This window comes from Chenopodium album, chromosome 3 (assembly GCF_948465745.1).
Source record: "Chenopodium album chromosome 3, dcCheAlbu1.1, whole genome shotgun sequence".
Lineage (NCBI taxonomy): Eukaryota > Viridiplantae > Streptophyta > Magnoliopsida > Caryophyllales > Amaranthaceae > Chenopodium > Chenopodium album.
Window position 1 is genome coordinate 4076615 of NC_137836.1, and position 26926 is coordinate 4103540.

Below are 26926 nucleotides of genomic sequence, written 5' to 3' on the forward strand. Positions count from 1 at the left end.
TTGATATGGATCTCCAAACTCAAACACAGAGAATCATAAGCCTATATACACCAACTAATTCTATCACCATAAAAAAACATGCCTATATTTTGTCATTTTTCACTTTAATTGCCATAATAATTTTTGCAATATCAAATATCATAAACCCTTTTGATCTCCAATACCTTCGTTACTATTCTCCTTTTCAACAAAAACTACAAACTTGTGACTATTCCAATGGAGAATGGGTGTGGGATGAGAACTACCCTTTTGATAGCTACGACGAGAGTTGCCGGTTTCTCGATCCTGGGTTCCGGTGTCATCAGAATGGACGTGCTAATACAAGCTTCCGTCATTGGCGATGGCAACCTCATGGGTGTGATCTTCCTAGGTACGTACTCTTTATTTTTAGGAAAATTTGCGAGGAGGGTCTTTTAAGTGGCCGACCTTATAAGAAAGGCCCTTTTATAAAAAAGGTGGCACAAAAGGTCCTTATATCATGTTTGGGTTGTGAGGAGGGTCCTTTGACCATTTTTCGGCGTTGACTTTTTTATTTTCCGGCCAAAAAAAGTCACATCTAAGTTCTCTTTTTTCTCCCTCCTCTTTTCCCTCGTTTTCCCCTTTTTTCCCTATTAAACCCTAATTTGTGAAAACAATTAACACCAAAACTTCAATTGTAATCCCGTAAATTAAAATTGAAGGCTATTCAAAGTAATTCAAGGCTAATCCTCCCCACAATGAGAGAAAATAGGGAAAAAAGGGAATTTAATAAGTCACGTACGTGCTTTACACGTGAGTCACGTACTTTACACGTGGCTTTTTTTGGCCGGAAAATAAAAAAGTCAATGCCGAAAAATGGTCAAAGGACCCTTCTCACAATCCAAACATGATATAAGGACCTTTTGTGCCACCTTTTTTATAAAAGGGTCTTTCTCATAAGGTCGACCACTTAAAAGGACCTTCCTCGCAAATTTTCCTTATTTTTATTATCAATGATTTTTTCTCCCATTTTTTTTTTACTAGTTCGATTTTGATATGTGCCCGGATTGTCCTTGTGGCTCATTCAGACGAACAAATAAAAATTCTTTCAGGACGGAAGTTTATCCTTTAGCTCTATTACGTTTATGAATGTCACATTATTCTTGTAAAGGTCAATTAGAAGTACCTCTAATCCACTAATAAATGATGTTTTTTTTTTTTTTGACAAAAAACATGCTATGTCATTCAATGTATGAAGCATATGTATGCTAAGGTGCTTAAAATTTATGCGTCTCAGATTCAATGCAAGTGATTTTCTAGAGAGAAGCAGGAATGGAAGGATAATATTCGCCGGAGATTCGATAGGTAGAAACCAATGGGAGTCACTATTATGCATGCTATCAACCGGAGTTTCAAACAAATCATTAATATATGAAGCAAATGGAGTTCCTATAACCAAGCACAAAGGCTATTTCTCAATGATATTTCAAGACTTCAACTTGAGTGTTGAGTATTACCGTGTCCCCTTCCTTGTACGACTAAGCCGTCCACCACCTAACTCGCCAGGACAAGTACATGGAGCTATTAAGGTTGACAAGCTCCACTGGTGGTCGGAGAAATGGCCAGGAGCAGATGTTTTCGTCTTCAATAATGGTCACTGGTGGAATGAGGCGAAAACTATTGGGTCGTATGTACTGATATATTTGTTTTTCACTATAATTGCAGTCACTAACATTCTTTTTCATAACTAATCTGTTTTAATAAAACTAAAAAAAAAAAAAAAACACAAAAACAAACTGGCAAACAAGATCATGTTACCTATTCTTCATTTTCAGGGGCATTTACTTTCAGGAAGGAGGGGTTGTAAATATGACAATGGATTACACGGAAGCTTTTCGAAGGTCGATGAGGACACTAAAGTCATGGGCAGAAGAGAAGTTAAATTCACAAAGAAGCCACATTTTTTTCCGAAGCTATGCTCCAGTTCATTACAGGCACTGCACTTAATTCTTTATTGTTACTGTAACACTTTTGACAACACTATCATGAATAAATATAATGAAGCTATGTTTCTGAATTTACAAGAATGTGTGTCTCAGGAATGGAACATGGTATACAGGAGGTACTTGTAGAGATAGCCTGGCACCTGAGACGAGCAAAAAGAATCTGCAGGCAGATCCGCCATTCAACCAATATGTTCTAGATGTGGTCAAAGAAATGGAAGGCAATGAGATGAAGGTCAATTTTTTGAATATTACATATCTGTCTGAGTTTAGAATGGATGGCCACCCATCGATCCATCGCGAGCCACTTTCTGAACAGCACTTCATAGAAGACTGTAGCCATTGGTGTCTTCCCGGGGTTCCAGACATATGGAATGAACTTCTTTACTCGCAGCTGCTGGCAAAAGATTTTAGAACCAAGAGAAACTAAGGTCAATCATATGTAGTTGCCTTTTGTATCAGCAGTCAGAAGGATGAATTGATCTAATTCAGCTTCAGGTTGAATCCTCAACATTATTGTTCTCCAGCTTTGAATCCTCAGCACTGGTCTGCTTCACTTTATCAAGCTGCCTTAGTAGATCCAGCCGTTCTGACCCATATGGTGACGGTATCTGCAAGATATATGTAGTTTAGTGGACACCGATAATTAAGGTTTTTTGCAACACAAAATTCAAATTTGGGAGTACAGATCCAGAAAACACACCAAGGCTGGAACATATCTTTGGATGGCTGCCAACATTGCTGCATGTCCAACTGCAGTGACCTGTCAATTATGGGAAGTAAAAGACATGATTACTATTTGTCTTTTATACTATATGGGCCAAAATTTTGATCCCAAGTCATTGTAATCTGTCAAACGAAGCATGAGAAACATGCATAACATTGGGCTAAGAAACTCACAGGAAGAAGCATGAGAACTCCAATTGGAACCACTGACGCCATGTCAGTACAGGTTCTACGAAGATACTTCTTCTCCTTTTCAGTTAGTTCATCGCCTATTATTGCTCTTCTAAGGAGCCCCGCAGCAGCAGCAACATCAATAGCTAGAAGTTGAGTGCCTTGCCAAACATCCTACCGAAAAGTAATAATTATAATTAACATAATACTTTTTTTTGAAGTACCACAGTTGCTGAGTAGAATTCAGCAGATCATTAATTGGAACAAAAACAATTGGACAATATGTTGTCCACATATAGTTCATGTTTGACTTTTGGAATTAAGCTTTGTAAAATTAGCCATACTTGGAACAACTCCGTAATATATATTGGTATAAAACTTAAAATAGAAATTATTACATATATTTCAGAAAGTAGTTAAGTCTGTAAATTGAAAACACTTACAATCAGACCTAGGTAAGGTAAAAAAATACATATTGAAGACCATAAAAAGTTTAATATGGCTGTTATTTGTGGATGGAATACTATTTTATCGCAGAGCAATATAGAAGCCAATCAAAGACAAGACCAATATGGAAGCCAATCAAGGACAAGACCAATTAAACTTTTCATGGTCTTCAATATGTATTCTTGAAGGAAAAGGGTTGCCTGAACACCTAAATGACACATTCATTTCCTTGATTCCGAAAACTGAAAATCCAGAACTAGCATCCCAATTCCGACCCATTGGGTTATGTAATGTGGCATACAAAGTAATCACAAAAGTGATTGTGAATCGGTTGAAACTTGTCCTCCCTCTGTCCCTCATCTAATATCAAATACGCAAGCAAGTTTTGTTCCGGGGCGTCAAATTACAGACAACATTGTAATTGTCCAGGAAGTCATCCATACCATGAGAAGAAAACAAGGAGAGAAAGGATACATGGCAATTGAAATCGATTTTGAAAAAGCCTATGATAGGTTGAGATGGTCTTTCATCCGAGATACGATGGTTTAAATGAATCTACCTATTTTTATGGCAGAATTAATTATGGAGTGTATCCCTTTGGCTTCACTCCAAGTGCTATGGAACAGAGACCCATCCCAAAGTTTCAAAACCTTTAAGAGGGGTGAGACAAGGGGATCCACTTTCACCTTATTTGTTTGTTATGTGCATGGAAAGGTTCTATCAAACGATTGAAGAAGCAATCATTCTCAAGAAGTGGAAGCCCATCGAAGCTAGTAGGGATGGACCATTGCTTTCTAATCTTTTCTTTGCGGATGATATCATATTATTTGCGGAGGCATGTGTCTATCAACCCGAAGCAATTCATGATTGTCTTCGTAGATTTTGTGATGCCTTGGGTCAAAAAGTGAGCTTAGCCAAGTCACGAGTTTATTTTTCGAAGAATGTGGATTTGGCAGCCAATTGGCATTAGCTCGGCTTTACAAATGGAACCCACCGAAGACCTTGGGATGTACTTGGGGATGCCAACATTTACAAGCAGGGCCACAAAGGAAACGTTTCAACATCTTTGTGAAAATATAGATAGGAGATTGTCGAGATAGAAGTCAAAGTATTTATCTCTTGGTGGGAGAATAACTCTTGCTACTTCTACTCTATCGACGATGGCGATGTATTCAATGCAGATGGCCAAGATACCCAAGTCCATTTGCGAGTCCATTGATAAAAAAACCTGCCAATTTATTTGGGGTGGCAATGATGAACAAAGAAGCATTTGCTAGCTTGGGAAACTCTACAAAGGCCTAGAGATCAAGGTGGAATTGGGATTTATTCGGCTATGCAAGCGAATGCTGCCTTTCTCACAAAGCTAGGGTGGCGAGTCCTATCCGCCTTTGGGCTAGAGTGCTTCGAGCTAAGTATTGTAAAGGCCGTTACGATGTAGAGATGTTCAAACCAAAGGCTGGAATGTCCAACGTTTGGAGTGGTATAGCTGAAAATGCCAAGTTTATAGAAGAAGGAGTTCGAACAACAATAAGGGATGGCATGAACACCTTATTTTGGGAGCATAGATGGTGCACTGACGAACCCCTAAGAGACCTTGTCACACGAGAAGAGATTGTAAAGGTTACGGTCCAAGTGATATGGGAAGAAGATATTGGCTAGAGATGGAACATCTTCAGCCTGTACCTTGATGAGATTTCTCTCAAGAAAATCCAAAACCACGAGGTAAGAAAAGATTCAAGTTTGGGTGATTTGGTGTATTGGAAAGATGGAAATAAAGGGAAATTCACCATTCGATCAGCCACTTTGTATCATGATGATGAGTGCCGGGATATAGTTTGGAAAGCTCCGGTCCAACAACGAACGAATCCGAGCATTTTTATGGTTGGCATGCCATGATAGGGTGCTTGGGAATTTAAATAGGTTCAAGAGGAAGCTCACAGACGATCCAAAGTGCTACATATGTGGCGCACTGAATATTCTCCAAGACTTGCCCAACCGCGAGATTAGTTTGGAGGAAGACCCTCACCCCTTCGATAAGCCTACAAATTTTTCAAGGCAACATAGGAATGGATTGTACAAAATATGAAAAATCCGGACCAAGATGAGGAAGAACGTTGGGTCACTTATTTTGGGATTGCCATTTGGTGGATTTGGAGGTGGAGAAATTGTTTCACCTTTAACAAGCGGGATGAATTTCCCATCGATTTTGTAGCTTTCTTACAAGTTCGATATGAAGAGGCCAAAAGAGCGCTAAGAGGGGTGCTAGGTGAAGAGCAGGTGGCTGGTATTAGGAAGAAACATATATTTGTGGCTTGGCAAGCTCCTGATTATGGCTGGTATACGCTAAATTGTGATGGTGCTGTGAAAGGTTGCCAGGTCCAGCGGTAGGAGGTGCTATTATTCGAGATTATAATGGCAATTTGTTGCAGCATTTCATTCGAATTTTGGCTACAGCACAGCATTCAGAGCTGAAGTACTGGCCTTGACTAGAGGATTGGAGTTAGCTTGTAATCTGCAGATTGATAAGCTAGAAGTCCAGATGGACAATATTGCGTGTGTTCAGGCCTTAAGCAAGAAGGAAGTACCAAGGGGAGAAAACATCGATGATATCACCTACTGTCAGAAGCTGCTCAATGATCCAAGCTGGTCAACTAAGGTAGCACATGTGTTTAAAGAAGAAAATAGAGCGGCGGATTGTTTGGCCAACCGCAAAGTTGTTCATGAATCATGACTCTCCTTTAGAGTATATTTATAATGTTCCAGTTGAGCTTAGTCATATTTTAAAGGAGGATTCTAGGGGTGTGGCTATACCACATTTAGTCCATCCGTAGGTATTTGTTTGGTTTTATTTTGCTTTTTCTTTCTTTCAGTTTGTACCTCCTTTGAAAAAAAAAAAAAAAAAAAAAAGAAAAGAAAAAAAGACAAGACCAATATGGAAGGCAATCAAAGACAGCCATATAACTAATTAAATATGCTTCCCCTATTTAGAAAGGAAAATTTGTAAATAATAATCCTAACTTTGTTCCATTTTCTTTTAATAATCCCAACTTTGGGGGTTGTTTTCTTTCTTCAATCCCAAACCAATCAATAAAAGTCAATGACCTATTATATAGGTAACTTGACACGTGTCAAGTCCTAATTGGTCCATTTTTTTTTAAAAAAAAAAAAAAAAAGAAAAAAAGAAAAAAAAAACCACCACGTCCACCTACACTCCTCCCTTTCCCCCACAGGCCCACCTTAATCCCACCAGTGCCCAGTCCTCCGGCGGCCACTGCATCCCTTGCCGGCGTCGCCGGCGATTTCCCCCTTCCCCGAAACTCCCTCCTATTCTCCCACGCAACACCAAGCAAACCCCTCCACTCCCAAAAACTCCAATCTGCCCCTCCACTCCCGAAACCTTAGTGGCTAGAGTTTTCGATGGTGGGGGTCTGGGGAAGGGTGTATGGGGGTTTTTGAAAGTGAGGAAGGTGGTTTTTATGCGTTTTGAGTGTTTCAAGGGAGATTTGGTGGTGGGGGGGGGGGAGGGCGGAAACGAGGGAAGAAAGGCACCGGTGAGTGGGTGAATCGACTCACCAGCACGGAGGGAAAGGGGAAATTGGCGCGGAGAGAGGAACCAGCGTAGGGAAGGGGGAATGGCGGCAGCCAGCCAGCATCAAGATTCTGGTGGCGTCAAGGTTCTGGTTGGGCGTGAAGTTTGGGTGGGTTTTTTTTGTTTGTTTTGCTCTTTTTTTAATTTCTTTTTTGTTTTTGAATTTTTTTAATCCAATAAAATTGCGCCACGTGGCAGTTAAAGGAAAAAAAAACCATTCAACAGGTAACCGGTCAATGGGATTGAAGAAAGTTAATACCCTCATAAGTTGGGATTATTCTAGAATAATCCAAAGTTGGGATTATTAAATGAAAATGGAGCAAAGTTGAGATTATTATTTACAAATTTTCCTTTTGGAAAAGGCTGTAGACACACAATTTTAAATGCAAAATTTTTTCTTAGCAGAGGGAATAATGGAAAGTAAAAATTTTGCCCCAACTACTGAAAAGAACAGTAGTCTTGTTGATTTATCAAAAGAAAGCTCAATGATCAGTATTACCAGCTATCATTCTCAGTTTACACACAGAACTTAAAGTGGCCAACCATGTATTAAACCATATCGTGAAAATAATTTGCATCAACTTAAGTCAGAGAAAGTAAAAGTTTCAATTACATCTTACCACCTAATGCAATTTCTATGGGCAGAACAGATCTATAAATATAAATTCCAAAAAAGAACAATGGAATATAACAAGTCAGTGTTATATTAATCACTTAGCCCTGTTCACTTCACCTTATTTTTGCTGAACTGAAATTAATTTTACTAAATTGAAATTATTTTTGTTAGACTTAAATTATTTTTACTGAAATGAAATTATTTTTGTTGAAATGAAATTATTTTTACCGACTCTTTGTTATATTTCTTCTTTATAGTTAATGATTTTTACTGAACTGAAATTATTTTTTACTAAACTTAACTTGTTTTTACTGAACTGATTTTTTTTCTTTTTACCGAATTGAAATTATTTTTTTAAGGTGAAGAGAACAGGGCCTTAGTCTTCATTTCTCTTAACACCATCAACTTTAATGCAGGATCACTGTACTATTCACAATGACAAAACATACATTAATAGGGTAAGTGTGCATACCGTGCTCGTCTCTTTCAGCTTTTCAAATGACTTTCCAATTAAGCTCTCATCCTTTTGCACTTGTATTAATTCAGTACCTCTTATTGCAATGGGATACTCAGTTTCCTGAATAGAGATAATTGAAACAAAGCTTCATTATTTTTTGATGTAATTCTTACTTATGGAAAAGCACTAAGAAGTATATAAAATAACTGCTTTAGCAAGTTAATTTTGTTTACAAAGAGTCAAAGACAAATGTGATTGCTGTAGCACATTTAAACTTCAAGGTGCTATTCCTTCTCCCTCTGGCTTTATATTTCTATACCTACCCCAAAAACTAGAAAGTATGTTAAAGCCAAATTAATTTAGCACGTAAATACAACTTCTTGAAAACTATATAATGGAAAACTATATGTATGCTGAATATGCTAGAGCTTGGAAGGGTAACAAAAGCTAGATTTATCCTCTCTATTCTAAAAGGTTTTGTGACAGGTATTTGGGTAGACTGATGGATAGAATGGGGTTTTGGATTTTTGCCTCTTCTCTTGTTTGGCCAAAGAATGAACTCCTCAGTATATTCCTGACAAAACATACTAGAAACCGCTCCAGAGATCACATATAGTAAACTTAAAAAAAAAGCATTCTTAAAAAATATGGATCTGAGATATCACAGGGCATTGAAGCAACAGTATTACTGGAAAAAGACATGAAGTCTGTTTATAGCTTTAAACACCAATCACGAGAGATATGGATCTGAGATATTATTTTGTAAACCCACCCCCCCTCTTTTCCCAACCACACACAAAAATAAGGGAAAATAATAGTACCTCTTCACTTTCAGAGTCTGTAGTGCTGCTTTGAACTCGTTTTTCTAGCTCCATGAGTTCACTCCTCAAGATTTCAAAACGATAAATTTCATTAGAATCTGACTTTCCAGTGTCTGCACTTGACAAGCTGGATAAACCCAAGGATCTGTTACCCTGCATTTTCTAAGGTAAATAAGAATCAAGACAACAAAGATAACATCCTGAGGCTCAGATAAAGAAGAATATAGAAAGATACAAATTACTTCATGGACACTTTGGGTTTTTTTAGATAAAAAAAAAGAAATTTCATAAAAGAAAAAAGAATACAATCAGCAGACATGTCCACACGATTGACAATTAATGACTAACCAATAAATCAAATCCTATCGAGAAAACCCTTCTTAAGACCCACTCCTTCATAACTCAAGTCACGAGCCACCTTACCGAGGTGCTAAGATGACAACGCCTAGAAGGCTTGAGGCACGCTATGTGCTCTTCTCAATAGCAACAGAGTTTTCCCTGTCTTCCTAATTACGATTGATAACCAAAATCGAGAATGTAATGATAGACCCTAGTTTAGCACTTTACTCAATTTTTACATCTGATCATTAGCTAGATAGACAGAGCCCAATTTTCTCAAAAAAAAAAACAAAAGATAGACCCCAAAGCTAGAAGATATGGCCACAACCTACAATTTCAGTCTTTTTGATAAAAATAATTTAACAGCCCAGATCATGACTTGTTTCTAATGTTTCAAATGTTCATGTAGATATTGACTTAAATTAATAGCATACAATACTGGGACGTATTCATAATTAGTAAAACACAGCTCTACAGATAAACAAATTATCTCTCAGTATTTAATTCCTCACAAAGAAACATAGCTTGGTATACAGAAGAATGAAGAAATAGCATAAGAAATTCCAGATGAAAAATTATGTAAAGATGATGCATACAGTAGTATCAGCAGTCTTGGAAGATTCAAGGCCAGGCTTCTTCACCGAAGGTGGGAACAGGAAGTTCCATAAACTGTTCCATAAACCAAGAAGATTACTGAAAGCTCCAAAACTGTAGTTTTGCAGATTAGTCTCACATCATATATGTTGGAGAAATTTGATGACAGCAATAAGTATCATAATGAAACATTTGGCAACAGGAAGCTTTCCCAACTGTTTATATGCATACCTGTTGTTCTTGTCCAGCACAAGAGCACCATCTTTGCCTTTCATAGATCTGCTTCCATCGCCAGTGGAAGTTGATTTAACATCATCGTTTTCCTGATTGATGAGCATGGCATTTTAGTGTAAAGAAAGAGAAATATTGAATTATTCAAAAAGGCCCAAAATGTTCCCAATCCCTCATAGAGTTCAATACTGGGTTACTATTTTGTTTCGATTCAATAACCCCCCCCCCCCCCTTTGGTAGGATGCTCCCTCTGTTACCTTTTAATGTTTCCATTTGGAATGTCTTGGTCATAGAGACAAAACATAGACCATGCATTCTAATCAATATACAAGAAAAAATATTATCATGTGGGATCTTGTTAGATTCACCATAGTGTGTAATTTCAAATAATCGACTTTCATAATCAATACTCATATGTAACTAAAGATATTGATAGTTAAAGATGTGCACTGGAAATTGTGAAAAAATTGGAACCATCATAATGGAGCAGAGGGACTACACAACAAAGAGTATATAAGTTGAGGCATCGAAACACCAAAGGATACAATATTGCTCATTTGACTTTGTAATCAATCCATGTAACTTAAAGTAGTCGTCTGCTTCAATGGACTCAAATTAATTGTATAAAAATAAAATAAGAGATGAACTCATGAGACTAGGGGCAGAGACTCTAAAGTGGAGATCGAGCAATAAGCATGCATATCTACCCTTTCTTAGAAGTCAAATACAAGGAACCAACCTGCATAATAATGAGTAACATTTATGTCCAATAAATTCTTAACTCAGGTATAAGTAGGGTCCTTCCACCCTATATTTATCATTTAAAAGCTCAACACATTTGACTTCTCATAATAATATTATTCAAAATCACCTCAAAACTTGGCGTTTTTTAGCTTAGTTTTGCACTTTTTTGTGTGCGTTTTGTTGGGTGGATGGGTTGTGTTTTGTCTTTTAATTTCCGGTTCAAGGCCTTAGAGTCATGTTGGATGGCTCCTATATTGAGTGAAATGAAGACAAGGTGCAAAAGCTTAAAGAAATGGAGTTTCCAAAGAAAGATTTGAAAAGCCTGGGGAAGGTAGCAGCACCTCGAAAAAACATTGGAGCTTAAAATTTAAAATTAACAAAAGGTCTGTACTAGGCACGACTGGCTGTGCAACATTCTGCACGGTCATGTAGACCTCCCATATACTTTTTTCAAGTTTTTGGACCATGTATACCCAAGGGTTGTTCTGAACAACTGTTGCATGTCCAACTGTGCAGCTTTTAGCAATTAGCACTGTCATGCAGTAGTTCCAGAGCCCTTCCCCAGCAAGCGATATTGTCGGGCAAAATGCGAAAGGTTGTTCTGGCCCTCTAGACTACAGATCAGCAAGCAATTACAGGTTGCATGACCGGTAGTGCAATCCTTGCATGGTCCTGCAACCTGGATTTTTTTCCTGACAGTGTTGTTTTACTCTGAGTTTTCTTATTTCAGCTTCAGGGTTTAAGAAGTCATTGTTGCACTTCATTTTTTTTTTTTTTTTTTCAATTTTTCTTATTTGAGCTTCAGGGTTTAAGAAGTCATTGTTACACTTCAATTCAATTACAGCTTCAGAATTTTTTCCTGACAGTGTTGTTTTACTCCGAGTCTTTAATTTTTTTTAAAATTATTTTAGCCCTCTAGACTACACAGATCAGCAAGCAATTACAAGCTTTTTTGATTTGGTTATTATTTTTAATTTTACTTGGTAAGTGGTAACTTGTTTTTAGATTTTATTTTTAGTTTAATTATGTTCTTATTAGTTGTAAGGAGTTTGATATGGGTTTGTAAATTTATCATTTTCATCTATTCATTTCTTACTTCAGGTTTGTAGATTTTCATATTTTGAACATAAAACTTCATATTTTTGGTTAAAGTAATCGTGTTAAACCTTCCATGATTAATATGTTTAAGGCCATCAAGCTTGATTTTATTCAATTATTAGCAGAAATTGATAACATGCATCATGAGTAGTCTTGTTAGCTAGGGGGCTTGGTTAAAAACTAGATCAATGCTCTATTTGACCTAATGTTGAAGGCCTAAGGTAGAATAAGATTGATGATTGATTCATTGCAGGTTGGAAAACTGTTTGCATATACTGTGGCCACATGAATGGCTGCTTTGTTGCCTCTCTACCTATCTCTTGAGCCTATTTCAAGTGAGACTATCTGAATCTTGACTAGGAGAGAGATCCCGTTAGTAGGTGCTTATTAATCTTGAGAGTAGTTAGGAAACAAAATCAAGATAAAAATCCTACTCGCTTTGGATAATATGTTATTGCTTGAATTTGCATGCTTGATAGAGGTAAAAACCTAAGTCCCAATTTAATTTCATCCCCTTAATTTCCTTAATCCCTGTTGTTACTCATTTGTGTGCTGTTAAAGTCTAATTTCTAGCTCCCTAGTGCCTTTTTATTGTTGAGATCTAAATCAACAAACTTGTTTTAATTGTTATATTGGTAGTTTAGTAATCTAATAGCTAATCACCAATCATTCTCTTAGAACTAGCTTATTTTTGAGCTTGTGAAACTTCAGTTCTTGATTTGACTGACTTATCCCGTTCCCTGAGTAGGTGACCCTTATATACTTCTATACCAAGTACAGAGGTGTAGATGTAGGGGTTAGTTATGATATAATTTCCACTTAATCACATGAGAGGACAATTATACTATTCAGTAAGAATATGGCAGAAAAATTCTGTGACCCATTAAAGGAATCTTAGATTGATGTCCATTGTTACATAGATCATTTCAAGACAAAATGAAAGGAAGGAGATAAGGATATAAGAAAGATAATAAAAGATACCTCCTGGAGAGAAGCCGCCTTAGCTCTAAAAGATGCCTCAAGAAATTCCGCTTCTTTCTTAAGTTTCCTAATTTTTTCAAGATCAGAGCAAGCGGCTTTTAGGTGTTCTTTTCCGGAACCAGAACTGGATACATGCATCTCTTGGATCAATGTTTCCAATCTGACTAAAGCCTCTTCAACATTTTCCAGTGCCTGACACAAACCCCCAATATCAGCCATCCGAAGAAAGCAACTAAATTTTCTTATCGACGAAAATGAAATAATAATACTTCATCCCATATTAATTGCAAGATGAAGGGAGGCCAAAACTTCAGGAACTCACGTGATGAGAAGAGAAATTAAATAGGACTCATTTGACCAGGAGAGATTGATCAAGACATAGCCCACAAGATTAAATCGGGTTGGCTTAAATGGAGAGGGGCCACGGGAGTATTATGTGACCGAAGCATTCCCCTACAATTGAAAGGGAAATTCTACAGGATTGCCATAAGACCAGTGTTGCTCTATGGTGACTTCTAAGTAGGAGCACATTAAAAAGATGGAGGTTACGAAAATGCGCATGTTAAGATGGATGTGCAAGAACACGGTAAGAGACAATTAGAAATGAGGTTATTCGCAAGAAAGTGGGTGTGGCAGGCATTGCAGACAAACTAAGGGAAAGCCGCCTACGTTGGTTCAAACATGTAACACGGAGACCCAAGGGTGCACCGGTACGAGGAGTGGAGGAGTGGGACCATGGAGGGGTTAAACGAGGGAGAGGGAGATCGAAAAATGTCATGGTTGAAAGGAGTTATGAAGAACATGGATTAACATGAGCACGAGGCATTTGATCGTAAGGGATGGAGGAGGAACATTTTTGTGGATGACTATACGGAATAATAATTTTTGGGTTCATGTAGCCAACCCCACTTATGGGATTAAGGCTTTGATTGATTGATGAGGAGAGAGAGAGAGAGAGAGTCAGTTACCAAACAAAGTACTGTTGTGAATTTGTGATATAGTTCAAACTTTTATAAAAGAGAAGTGTTGCCATTATTATGGAGCTGAGTATGTAATTGAAAAGACAACCTTTCCATGAAGAGAGACAGAAATTTCCAGTGGCCTTTGTAATCATGGTTTCTTTATGCAAAATATATACACACAAAAAAAAAAAAAGAAAAACAAAAATGAATACCTGGTCAAAAGAATAGGGGTCCTCCCTAGAATTAAAGCTAGAATTAGCTTCAACTCTCTCAACAGATCTCTTAATCTTACTCCTGGATAATTCATCCCTGAGTCAAAGTATGAAACAAATTAATTTAATAAGTAATTTCAGGGGTGCAGGGGATCATACTGGAAATTTGAACCATTCAAGTTACATCAACACATTGACCACACATCAACAAATCACCCTAGTAGATACAAGTCTGCGCTTTGTAATTTTGGTGAATTTTAGACCAGTTTTGGCTTGACAAAAGCACAAGCTCTTTAAATCTTGATTGGTATCTTTGATATGGACATCCTAAATGCACATTTAATATCAAGCCACAGGGACAACTCTTGCACGCTTACTTTTATTACTCTACAGAAACAGTAAGACCTAAATGATGTTTCAGCATAGGAAACCCACAATGGAATTAGAAGATTCCAGGCCATGCAAAGGTACTCTAGATTTATATCAGTTCATTTTAACTTCCCATGAACCCTTGCAACCTTTTTGTATATTCAAGAAAAAAGAGAGAACTTACTTTAGCAGCCCCAGTTCCTCCATGGAACTCCCAAGCTTGTGAAGTCTGTTAGAAAACTGATATGTCAACACTAGCGAGCAGAAATGAAGAAGTATAGCAATACAGCAGGAAGGCCTCCAAAAAAAGGCCAAACAATGCTTACCCTTTTGAAAGAAACCATGCTGCTTTCACATTGGAAGGGTTCTCAACCCACTTACTGTGTTTAATAAACACTCGGATCCAACGTGAGCAAACATCTAGTGCTTGTGGTACAGCCTCTGGATTTGGAGGCAATTCAGACTTGTTATTATGCCCAAGTGAGCCTTTGATGGTGTTACTGTAACCAGGATAGAAAGGAAGCCAATCCAACTCTTCACAGACTACCTGTCAAATCATTACCTACATAAATACAACTTTTACTCACTAGATATATATATTTTATAAGATCACAACGTTCTTACCTCAACAAAAAGTTCATAAGAGCTTATTGAAGAGAACTGTGGATAATACAGCACACAACCCCCAACAAGGTATCTACATATGTGAGCAAGAAATTAATAGATACTAAGTACAGAGGAAAAGTTAACCACAAAAAGAAACTGGTAGAGATTCATGCAACACACTACGTATTTTAAAAGAACTACCTGATGAAGCCCTCAATTGGTACAGGAATTTTATCAAAACCATTTGCTGCCAGGAAAGATTTTGTACTTCTACCTAGGGCAACAAAAAATCCAAAAATTGCTAGGTCCTTCTCCAATACCTGCAATGTTGCAACAATGAAAATAAATAAACCAATCAACAAATCTAAACTACTTCAGCAAAAATATTTGATAAAATCTCAATATCTATCAAGTCCTCTTTGAATTAGTTAAAATTGCTTATGAATCCACTTCTTTTCATTTATACTCTTAAATATCATATAGAAACCTTTGCACCATCTTTCCCAATAAATAACATTTCCACCAACTTCGTCACAAATAGCTCTTTCCTTTTTTATATTATTAGTTTGTCTCCATCAAGTATGAGAATTGCAAAAGATGCTTATTTATGCCAAAGACTTGAGCAGTGTTACACTTGAGTGCACTGGAATTTCAAAATAATAACAAACCGTATACTCTTAAGAGTACTAAAAAATTAAAGCATACAAGTTTCTGCTTAAATCTAACATAAAGTTATATGGTTTTCATTTCTGTTTAAAAGACACAATATTCCTATGTTAAATTTCACTTTTCACTACGTCTACAGGTTGTTAACTTAAATCTCCACAAGTGAGTGACTGTTTCCTCCTCAATAACCAGCCTAAGTTCTCTGCACTTACGCATACATTCAACCATGCATGTACAATTGACAATGCCAATCACAATCCCTCATCTAGTGCTGCCTAGTCTCCCTATAACAGAGAGCTTTACATATCATCTACCTCTGGAAGCCTACCCTTACAAAACTAATGTCTCAATCCTTATGTTCCATGCCCCATGATATATGAATGTAACCATGGACATTGATACATCAGCACAACCAAGTACAATGACGATTATACATTAAAATGAAGATCACACTAGACTGAATGATAATTCCACTTTCGAGAGGTGGATGCTCTCCAAGTATGAGCTTTCGAGAGGCTCACTCTCTCCCAATAACAAGCCTCACAATATTCAACATTTCCTTATTCTTCCTAATGAGGCCTTTTTATAGAAAATCCCCCCTAAAAAACCTCTAGCTTATTTCCCAAGTTACTACTAAAAGATTATGACTAACATGCCCCTCCCTAAATATCGATTCCTTGCATTATGATACGAGTCAAGTCTGCGTTTGGGGTAGCTCAATTTGACTCGTCAACATTTTAAGTCAAGCTTAAGCTAAGTCATTTTGCAGATACAACCATGTGACTTAACATGACATTAAGTGAAATGTAACACCCATCTGATACTGCTTTCATGACAATGTGACTGTTCATCATGATTGCAGCTACAACTGTGAATTATTTTTTATAAAAATTTAATTTTGTTTGAACCAAGTAAAATAATCTATTAAATTTGCAAAAATAGCTGGAATAATGGTGCTTCAATTAGATTCATGGATCCCTGTACTAAATCACTTGCTCATGAGCCATTGTCAGCAACCCTGGCCAGAACCATTTTCTCAACGAATATTGCAGCAAAGTACACCCAATATTTCTATTTATTTTAGTCATTAAGAGCCCATTGTGAAAATTTGCCTCACTTATTACATTTGTGATTCATGTAATCATCAGGACTTTTCTATTAGCTGTTTGGTACAGTATTAATCATTAATTTGTTTTAGACAATAATTAATTAAATAGTTATTTATCAATCAAAGATCAAACAAATAGAGTGCAGATGCAATGCTCATATTCTATTAATTCATAAACATTGCTTTGAACACGACATATTATTGCTATTTTCTGTGTGCAAACTACTCCCTTGCTAGGAACTGACATCATTAAAGCTCTAACAATGGTAGAAATTAGGGGATAAAAATGATAATGATATTGATAACATGAGAATTACACTAGTTTGGATGATAATTCCACTTTCGAGAGGTGGATTCTCTCCCAAGTATGAGCTTTCGAGAGGCTCACTCTCTCCCAATAACAATCCTCACAACATTCCACATTTCCTTATTCCTCCTAATGAGGCTTATTTGTAGAAAATTTCTCCTAACAAACCTCTAACTTATTCCCCAAGTCACTAATAATAGACTATGACTAACATGCCCTCTTCTTAATAGTGATTCCTTGCATCCCTTCACTCATACTTTTTGCTTCTTACCAAAAAAAAAGTAAATCTGCAAAGGGTCTTCAGAAGCAAAATAAAGAAGGGAAAGTAGCAAGCAGCAAAACATTTACCCTCACAAATCCCATCTTAACAAGGTCTTTGTTGCAAGTGTTTTGAGAGTAAAAAGATAAACATATAAAATGAACACAAACAAATAGCTTTCCTGTTATCTTTGATGTCCTTCAGTGTACTAGATGCAAATGCAAAAACCAAACAAACAGAGAATTCAACATTCTCTACTCCTATTTCTGCACTGTGTTTACTTCTTTACCACACTCCATGCCCTTTTTTTCCATCCCATAAGGAAATATACGAAAGGAAAATATGAAACTATTCCTCCACAGGATTGAAAGGAAGATATAAACCGTTCGACCAGATGTGCAGCAATTAAATATACTTTAAGTGAGGTCAAAACTCAAAGATAATTACGAGTCTGATTAGTTCTCACCTCAATGCTTTCGGATGTGGTGAGTCTTGACCACAGTTTTTCTCTACTTATAGCTCTTTGTAACTTCTTCTGCACAAGATCCACCCAAAACACCATTTCATCTGTTTCGCAATCATCTGTTACTCCACAGAATGCGGCTCGAGGTCCAAAATGCACCAAGAATTCTTTAGGCAGACCAATTTCCTTTACTGCATGGTAAGCTTCATGTATAGAAATGGTACCAACTAGCACATCCATCAAACTACCAGTTATATCAGGGATCATGGAGTAGAACGGTGAGCAAGAAATCTTGGCTGGTCCAAGCTTTAATATTGCAGCAGTACATACCAAAGCCAACACAAGGAGTGATATATCACTGGCATTACCTGATCCTGGTGTCGTTCTATCGCCAGACCTGAAATAAAAGAGAACTTATTTTATTTAGGGTTTTGATTAGAACACAAAAGTAGTTATAGACAAATAAATTAGCATCCAAAATATTACAAATACATACAAGGTAACAGCTCTAAAGCGTGGGTCCCTCTCAAAATGATCGACAAAAGTTGCTACCACAACAGGAATTTTTTGAGACCAAAACCATTCAAAAAGTACAGACTGCTTGCCAGATAACTTCTCCCTGATTGCACTCTCCAAAGGAGCTGAAAGACGTAACAAACTGCATCACCAGAAAGCAAACAGTTAAGTGCAGCAATAAAATAAGAACAAAGTGTTTTACTTGAACACTGGTATAGGGATGGGAACCCCCCCCCCCACCCCACCCCTCTTTCTCCCAAAAAAAAAAAAAAAAAAAAAAAAAACAAAAAACAAAAAAAAAACAGTAGGATTCTTAAAATATGAAGTTATTCCGTATGAATGATGCAATTATGACAGCAAACAGCTATAAAAGCTTGTACAGGAGTTTAGACGTTTTCTGTTATAGATGTCAGTGACCAGAACATTGAGGTAAATCCAACTAGAAATAATTAGAAATTGGTGGCTGTTTAGTACCTCACGGGGTAATGAAACCAGCTTTACAAGAAACCTGTTTCAAATCAATGGTTTATTGAACATTTAACAACGAAACTAGGAGAGTGAATAGCAAATTCAATAATGGAGATCTTCAAGAAAGATTTCTTCAACAAACTAAGGCAGTAGCTCTTTAGGATTAATTTTATTTGGCTCTGTGATATAGCTCCACTTTTAAAATGGATGCTGGCCAGTCACAACATCAGAAATCTTTGAGGGTTCACCGGTTCACCCAATTTTGATTAAGTTAAACATTCAAAGACATAAAACCAAAAAATTAGTGGTGAGAGCCAATCCCCCGGGTCACCAGGTGAGTGATAAGATCATGAGAATGGTGACTATTGTTCCCTATGGTAATATTGATGCTCAAATAAGATCATTCAGTTTTACATGATTGTAACAGATACAGATCTGTTGCAATGGAAGTCTGATCAGAAAAAAATGAATTGAGGCTGACCTCATCTTCTTGAGCCTTTTTCTCTTTGATCCCCTCTGATCCTGGTGACCTAGATCACCCGATTTAGATTCTACCTGTCTTTGACCCACAGTTTCACTACAGTAGTCACTTTGACCTTAGATTCACTACTGTAGTCACATTGACCACAGAGCTATCTGAATTCCTCTCCCAGAAGAGAGGAGGGGCTAAGTTCTCCCTAGGTGAGATCATATTGAACAGACTTCTATTCCTTTTAATCAAACATGATTTTTCAATTAGAAATATGATAGGCCTTCAATTAGCTAGGAACAAGCACATATTGCAAGTGCCAAGCAAGATTGTCATTTTGACATCAAGTGTACATTGTACAAAGTACCTTTTACACTCCATAAAAAGGTTCAGGCAATTTTCATCAGCTGACACAGTGTCCAAACTCCAAAGTATATATTAAAAAATAAATAAATAAAAAAGGAAATGAACAAAAAAAAAAAAATCAATAAAATGAACAAGATATCTCATAAAGGATGTTGCTACATATGGAGTCCTTGGAAATTACCACACATTAAGATGGTTCAAGGCAGGATGGCGCGTTTCAGACACATGACATATAATTCTACAACAAATGTCAATGCCATATCATTTTGAGTATTGCGGCAGTATCCAAAACTAAATTCAACTAAGGCCTAGTTCTCTTAACCTTATCAAATAATAATAATAATCAATAAAAATAATATCAATTCAGTAAAAATAAGTTAAGTTCAGTTAAAATAAGTTCAATAAAAGTAATTTTTCAACAGAGAAAATAATTTAAATTTGGCAAAAATAATTTCACTTCAGCCAAAAAAAGATGAAGAGAGCAAGGTCTTAGTTAGATGAAAGTGATAACTTATGAAAGCGTCTAATAAGAATGGTGCTGCAAGCCCTTGGATATTCATCTGACAAGTATTTTCTCCTCTTCATTGATAAAAAATCAAGTTGAGATACAATAAAATCACACGGGAGTAGATCAATCTTTGACAATTTACAAATTTGAATTTTACCCTTTTTGCATAATGTACCAAGAATAACTTACCAAAAAAAAAAAGTACCAAGAATAAACAAAATACAAGACAGCAATTATAACTAGAGGATTTGAAGATGGGGAAAAATGCAAAACTAAAATAGGTAACCGTTCTCCTCTGATAGGAGAATAAAAATAAAGTCAATAACAAGTTTTACTTATGCACATTGGTGATACTCAGAAAAGTTAAACCACATAGAGCCCAAATAGTGCAGGAAAGACTATTGTTGCAATAATTGCATATTTACTTTTAAAGGATTTGCTGAAAACAAATGGGAACATACAACTTCGACCATCAAACATTTTATGCCAAAAGACATCTACCTTCTCTGAACAGCAGCATTTATTTCCCTGTCCCTCCCATCCCTGCGTGATGAGATCTCATTAGCAGCTTGCAGCAAAGCATATACAGAAGCCTGGGGAAATTACGGAGAAAATTAAATGATTGATTATATTCTACGCGACCTTGAAAGTTTTGGGAACACTTAAGTAAAAGATGTGTAATCAATAAAATTAATAAGACTAAATATAGTTAATTCTAAACTATATTGCTTAAAGTTCACATGTACTTCAGAAACCTTTATTGCTACTTTACTAGGCATTCTAGCAAAAGTCACATGATTCAGCGGCAATAGATATACAGATTCAGCAACATTTTTATTTTTTTTTTAAACTTTGTTGTGGAAAAGCCAGTGCATAAGAGAGAGCATAGAAGCAAGAAAGGACTTAGGGACAACATTGGATCAGAAAAAAGTGTTACCTCCGGTTCGTATTATATGCAACTTTGGATTTTTTTATGTCTCACAAATAATACACCAAAGTTGCATATAATACAAACCGGAGGTAGTAATTGATTTGGCAAGTTATAGCCTAAAAAAATAAAACAGAACATGAGTTCAACAGCAAGTTCCATATCCCAGCCGTATCATCTAAACAAGTATGGTCAGTTACTTTCTCATAAGAAATGTAGCTGAAACAATTGGTGAAGAAATTATAACACTGTCATCACTCTCACAATTTACTTGAGTATATTCATAACAAGAAGTTTATCTTGTTATGTTCCTTTCTCTGTATATTCATAACAAGAAGGTTATCTTGTTATGTACTTATGTTCCTTTCTATTTCATGAATGGTTCCTTCTAAAGATTCTTGTTAGCCGACCCCAAATTAATTTGGGACTAAGGCTTTGGTATTGTTGTATATTCACAACAAAAATAGTGAAATAAGCATCCTTATGCCTATCTTGGGGCGTAAACAAGAGTATATCACTTCAGCAACAACAATGATCATAGCAAGGGCAAAGTCAATTAAACATGATATAAGGCTCAAAACCAATGTGTGTAATGTGTTCTAATCTATCACCTTAAAAGATGTTAAGAATGCAGAAGAAATTAGCATCTAAAGAAGATTTCATTATAACCTGATATGATAGTGTCTTTGCCCAAGCATTTTTGTCAACACCAAGCCAGGCTGCTGAAAACCAGGACATTTTAGATAGTGAGCTTTGCTCCTTGATTGATAGCTCAAAAAATCTTGCTGCATCGTATAAAGATTGGACAAGCCCATCTTTGTAGTCCTCATTCTTTAGGGCTTGATCTAGACTAATTCTCATTGCCTCGACATCTTTACTTGTGCTAGCTTTAGGGCTCCCATTAACTGTCACACCATCATCAGCAGATGCGAATAGAAAGATGTTCCGAGCCTTTTTTGGTTTATGAGAAAATAAACTATGGTTTCGAACCTTTAAATACCTACAACTATGACTACTATTTCTATTTTCAAACTCTGTACATTGCAAAAAAGTCTTCCTAAAACCAGCCCATTCAGATATTGTGTGATCTGTGTCTACCACTCTGTACAAACATTGAACTTTACTTGATTTGTTTGCAGCCCATTGAGCTGAAGTGCTGCAATTGTAAGAGGAACAAAAAAGCATGAGTTTCCAACCTAAATTTGAAAAGAAACAAAGAACTTTTTTGGTTGATCTTTAAATAGAATGACAACTTGAAAAAAGGCAACAGTTAGCCAACAGGTCCAATACGTTTATATAGGAGATTAACACCTACTAATATAAATTATCATTCATAACCAGTTCCACATCTGGGCATGTGTTTTTAATTTACAGAACATAGAAATAACACTGAAAGAAAATGAGAAAGATTCAACTGTATCCAATAGTATCAATAAGATTGCAAAATGAACATGGTAACAACAACCAAGAATCCCTCCTGCAGTTGTAAGATCTGGAAAGAATTAGTTTGTACAAGAAATTATTATACCGAAAGAAATGATGAAGAACCCCACTAAATTACCATATATAGAAACAAATAATTTCATAACAAGGTACCTCATATTGCAAAAGGAGATAATAGCTCGTCTACAATACATATAATAATAATTATCAAGGGCAATACACTAAACTGGTCGTCAAAGATTGCAAACTATCATTAGTATTTACCGTACACAAACATGCTATCTAGGAAAAAGGGTTTGTCATATTCATCTACGGGGCCTTGGCTATCTAACTAAAGAAAGACAGAGGAAATGCAGTAGCGGAAATAGACATGTATCCTCCACTCCCCATGGTATAAAATCCAGGATACAGTAACAATGCAAAACCGCATTCACAACCAACGCAGATGGGTTGCAGTTATTCTGGCCTCTATCTCAGTCAAAATAAGCTCAAAACCTTTTGCAAAGAAGTTACAGTGAAAATCATGTCACTCACACCAACCTATCAACAAAATTCAAAAAGAAAAACCTCTCTTATAACCATAACCAATTAGTCACCTCACATCCTCGCCTAACTCTCACTCTTAAGGGAGTCACGTGCAGGAAATTTCCAAGAAAGAACAGTTTCCTTTCTTGATTGAAACAATGGATATATATGAGAAAAATGTTAAGGAAAAAAAAATCCTCCACAGTCAACAATCCTTTAGAGTTCTGATTACGTCATCTACAATCACCAATAATTTGTTCATGAGTGGCACTTAAATTATCAGGTAGGTATATGTATCCCATTATTCCTACCAATGAGTAAAAGTTTCCTTTATATTTCCATTAGTTCACTCTTAGACAAAAGACTTGTTTATGACTCATGAGGTCATGACATGATACTTTTTTCGTCATATACTTGAATATCCCCCCTCTCTCTTCTACTTGTTTTTCCATTGGCAAAATTCAGTAAATTCATGAAGAACACATGCAAAGTTAAGCATTATTTATTTCAAGGGTGACACGACACATTACTCTCGGTTCAAGTGGACCAAGATTCTAAATAAATATTTGGAAGAAAGAGATGCTCTTACTCAAGGAACCACTAAAGTTGCTACCAAATGTTAATGATCTTTGACAGTAGAAATTCGGTAGGTTTTCAATAATGAGAAACAGTTAAAAGGGCCATACTTAAATCACAAACGAATGTATATGGAATGACATACTAATTAATAATCATCATCATTTCAAATACTATATAATAGAGCTCCCACATAAAGTGACCTGCCTACACAATACTAATAAGCACTAGATAACAAAGGAAATCAAAACGACACAACTTGCAAAATCCAAAAGAATGTTATACAGTTAGGCACTAATGAAGATCGTTTTTTGTTTCCTAGAAATACTTTTCCATATATCATTTCATGAGAAATTATGAATGGCTTTGGCCTATAGGTTTGGATGCACTTTTGCTGTTTTGAGAAACAAAAACAGTACTATACTGTTTCAGGATTGTACAAATTATATTTTCTAGAGTTTTAGCCCCTTGTATTTCTTATTAGAAATTGTTTATTACTTTTGCTCTCATTGTATCATTTGTGAAATTGAGATAAAATTGTTTTACCTTAAAGCCTCTTTCTCATCAACTCTCCTAAAAATCTTTGCTCCGATCACCTCTCTCTCTCTCTCTCTCTCTCTCTCTCTCTCCCTCTCCCTCCCTCCCTCCCTCCCTCTCCCTCCCCCCCCCCCTCCCTCTCCCCCTCCCTCTCTCTCTCTCTCCAACTTGTTATGTGAACTTATGCAAATCATACAAGAAACTTGTTATGTGAATTTATGCAAATCATACAAGAGCAAAGGTAAGAAGCAGTGTTAATCCTTTTTCCACTCTAGTCCAATCCCTATTGTAAGAAGTTTTCACATAACTGCGTCGAAAAATAAACTCAACCCAATATATTAATAACTCATTCAAACCTGCTCCCGGCTTCCCAATGTCATCACCCTGCAACATAGCCCAAATCCTCTGGCCTGCACAATTACTATATCACTATCCTCTACAGGCACTCAGAGAACCACCACATTACACGGAGCATCAGATATGAAATTGTACAATTGAGTGAGACATAAGGGAGTCATTTCACATGCTATGTTCCATTGTTTGTGCTTCCCTAATATCCAAAACCCTTGAATCCAAGTTTGCTCCTTTTGCAATCCAAACCTCTTATCTTGTGAATATTAGTTCACCTTATGCTAGTTTTGTGAATATTGTTTGCTTCTTTACTCCTCTTTCTCACGTACTTATGGTTGGCAAGAAGAAGAAGGAGACCTTCATCCTCGACCACAACCTCATCAAGAAGAACAAAGGTGAAAGATACATCACCTTTGAGCAACAAATAGCCAGTTTGCAAACCGGCTTTGGTCAACTCAACTCCGACTCATCGTCCAAAAGTCTTATGAGGACATAACGGAGACCTTCACCACAATGAACACTTATTCGAAAGTCTTCATACAGAGTTAGTTGACTTCCGAAAATGAGATTCAAGCTCCCAAGGTGACCCTCCATGAGTTTGTTTTCTTTCTCCCCCTCTTATGCGCTTTTATTGTTTTTAACATTGGAGACAATGTTTATGATAGCATAGGGGGAGTCATGCTCTTAATCTAAATCTATTATCTTGTGAATACTAGTTCTCTTGCTAGTTTTGTAAATATTATTTGTTTCTTTTACTCCTCTTTCTCTAATGAAAAAAAAATGAAGTTTATGTTCCACAACCAAAACTCATTAAGGCCCAGTTTGTTTTGGTCGAAAACATTTTCATGGAAAATTATTTTCCTTCATCTTTTCATTTTCCTTCGTTTGTTTTGATAAGAGATGGAAAACAAATTTTCTAAAGGTGGAAAATTGCACTTTAGCAAAGGAAAACCATTTTCCTTTGAAAAATAAGGTATGCCACATTTTCCTCTTCACTCATTACTTCTCCTTATACTCTCCTCCCATCCTTCCTTTCCTTTTACTTCATTTTTCCTCTAATCAGACAAATAAAGGAAAACTTTCTTTCAAATCATGTTTTCCATTGAAAATTATTTTCCTTGAAAAGTGATTTTCCCTGACAATTGTTTTCCTTCAAAACAAACGGAGCCTAAATGGAAAAACAAGTTATCAAAAAGTTGATATAATTTCTCAGCTTCTACCCCTCCCCCCCCCCCCCCACCCCCCACCCCCCGCGCGCAAAAGTGTGTTTGCCTACCAGCCTGTGCATGGTACTACTTGCAAAATCCAAGGTTACCTTATCTTTTAAAAATTATATTATGCACCCATTACTAAGTACACCCACCATCATATGGACTGTACACATCTTTGCACACGTGAGTACGTGACTATGTGAGTGCAAACATTATCATATAAACATGTTATATCAGTATCTTCACCTGTACTTTGACTCTAAGTAAGTGGTCATTATTATAATTGCCAATTATAAACAAACAACTAGGAAAAGCCAACCCCTAATTTATTTGTTTTCGTCTATCACAATCAAGCCTCAAAGTCTTGATTCCGACCAAAGCCATAACAAGCACAACATACATTTTTCTATCCAGTAAAGTAACGAACTAAAAGACTAACTAGTACTATCAATGCATCCTCATTCATGTCACCAAATAATGATCAAAAAGAATATATGATCTAACTATCTAAGTAGCTAAACAATATAAGTATATGATATAACTAAACAATGATCCAGAAATGCTTTAACATTCTCTGATCTTTCAATCACCTATTCACCTCTTCTAATTTAACCGCTCGTTTCCAAGGCCCGAACCCAAAAAATAAGCTCGAGACATCCGACAATAACTTATTGATTATCTTTTTTTTTTTTCCAGAAATCCGACAACAAATTACTGATTACTCCGCTTTTTTTTTTTTCCTTTTTTTTTTTTTTCAGAAATCCGACAACAACTTAAACCAGCCAAACACGAAGATAACAATTAAAATGAAATACAGTACAAATTTTCAAATTCTCTTTTAAATTCAGAAAAAATCATACAACAGCACTAAATTCGAAATTATTAACTCCACAATTCTACATAACAAATTGCGAAACACAACCACAAAATATAAACATCGAAATATCCCAAAATCATCATCATTTTTACCAAAATTCACAAAAATTAAACCAAAATTCAAAATCATTAATCCCCAAAAATAATGGAATTATAAAAAATTAAAGGAAAAGCTAATCAAAACAAAAGATTAATCAAGTACATAACAAAGAGACTAACCTTGGGAGAAGTAGAGACATGGAGTGAGTGAGTAAGCGCGCGAAGTGACAGCAGTGAAGAAGAAGATGAGGTTGTAATACAATAAATGGCGTGTTCGAGAAGATGAAGATGAAGCCTAAAAATCAGGAATTTTGGCTGAGTGGCGAGGCAATTGACATGTCTTCATTTTTGTAAAGCAGTAAATTTGATGAGTTTTGTCAAGTTTA

At 36.3% G+C, this 26926-nt stretch overlaps 2 protein-coding genes across 6 annotated transcripts; one reads left to right on the forward strand and one right to left on the reverse strand.

Moving 5' to 3' along the window:
• The first annotated feature begins 5 nt into the window (after window positions 1–5).
• Window positions 6–2391, forward strand: LOC145623733 (protein trichome birefringence-like 8). Its single transcript, XM_081676598.1, has 4 exons — window positions 6–370; window positions 1256–1645; window positions 1794–1952; window positions 2058–2391. The coding sequence occupies exons 1-4, from the start codon at window positions 6–8 to the stop codon at window positions 2389–2391; spliced, it is 1248 nt and encodes a 415-aa protein (XP_081532724.1).
• LOC145623732 (uncharacterized) lies at window positions 1902–26926 on the reverse strand. 5 transcript variants are annotated; one of them, XM_081676597.1, is made up of 19 exons: window positions 26721–26926; window positions 21652–22138; window positions 20556–20647; window positions 18224–18385; window positions 18096–18124; window positions 17731–17954; window positions 15126–15244; window positions 14943–15015; window positions 14645–14865; window positions 14503–14547; window positions 13950–14046; window positions 12776–12967; window positions 9953–10044; window positions 9724–9835; window positions 8789–8950; window positions 7983–8087; window positions 2862–3032; window positions 2665–2724; window positions 1902–2572 (listed from the first exon to the last, which is right to left on the reverse strand). In XM_081676597.1, the coding sequence occupies exons 1-19, from the start codon at window positions 26738–26740 to the stop codon at window positions 2456–2458; spliced, it is 2580 nt and encodes an 859-aa protein (XP_081532723.1). In that variant the 5' UTR covers window positions 26741–26926; the 3' UTR covers window positions 1902–2455. The 5 variants fall into 5 exon arrangements, with proteins under 5 accessions (XP_081532723.1, XP_081532722.1, XP_081532721.1 ...); XM_081676596.1 differs by having other exon boundaries at window positions 8789–8941; window positions 9724–9796; window positions 17731–18124; window positions 26721–26925; XM_081676595.1 differs by having other exon boundaries at window positions 9724–9796; window positions 17731–18124; window positions 26721–26925.

Coding starts and splice junctions, on each gene's coding strand:
- LOC145623732 (XM_081676593.1), bottom strand. CDS start 26,740: ATGTCTCTACTTCTCCCAAG. Junction 12,968..13,949: donor ACCCCTATTCTTTTGACCAG/GTATTCATTTTT, acceptor GGTTTGTGTCAG/GCACTGGAAAATGTTGAAGA. Junction 8,088..8,788: donor CAGACTCTGAAAGTGAAGAG/GTACTATTATTT, acceptor ATCTCTATTCAG/GAAACTGAGTATCCCATTGC.
- LOC145623733 (XM_081676598.1), top strand. CDS start 6: ATGGATCTCCAAACTCAAACACAGAGAATCATAAGCCTATATACACCA. Junction 1,646..1,793: donor GAGGCGAAAACTATTGGGTC/GTATGTACTGAT, acceptor CTTCATTTTCAG/GGGCATTTACTTTCAGGAAG. Junction 1,953..2,057: donor TATGCTCCAGTTCATTACAG/GCACTGCACTTA, acceptor TGTGTGTCTCAG/GAATGGAACATGGTATACAG.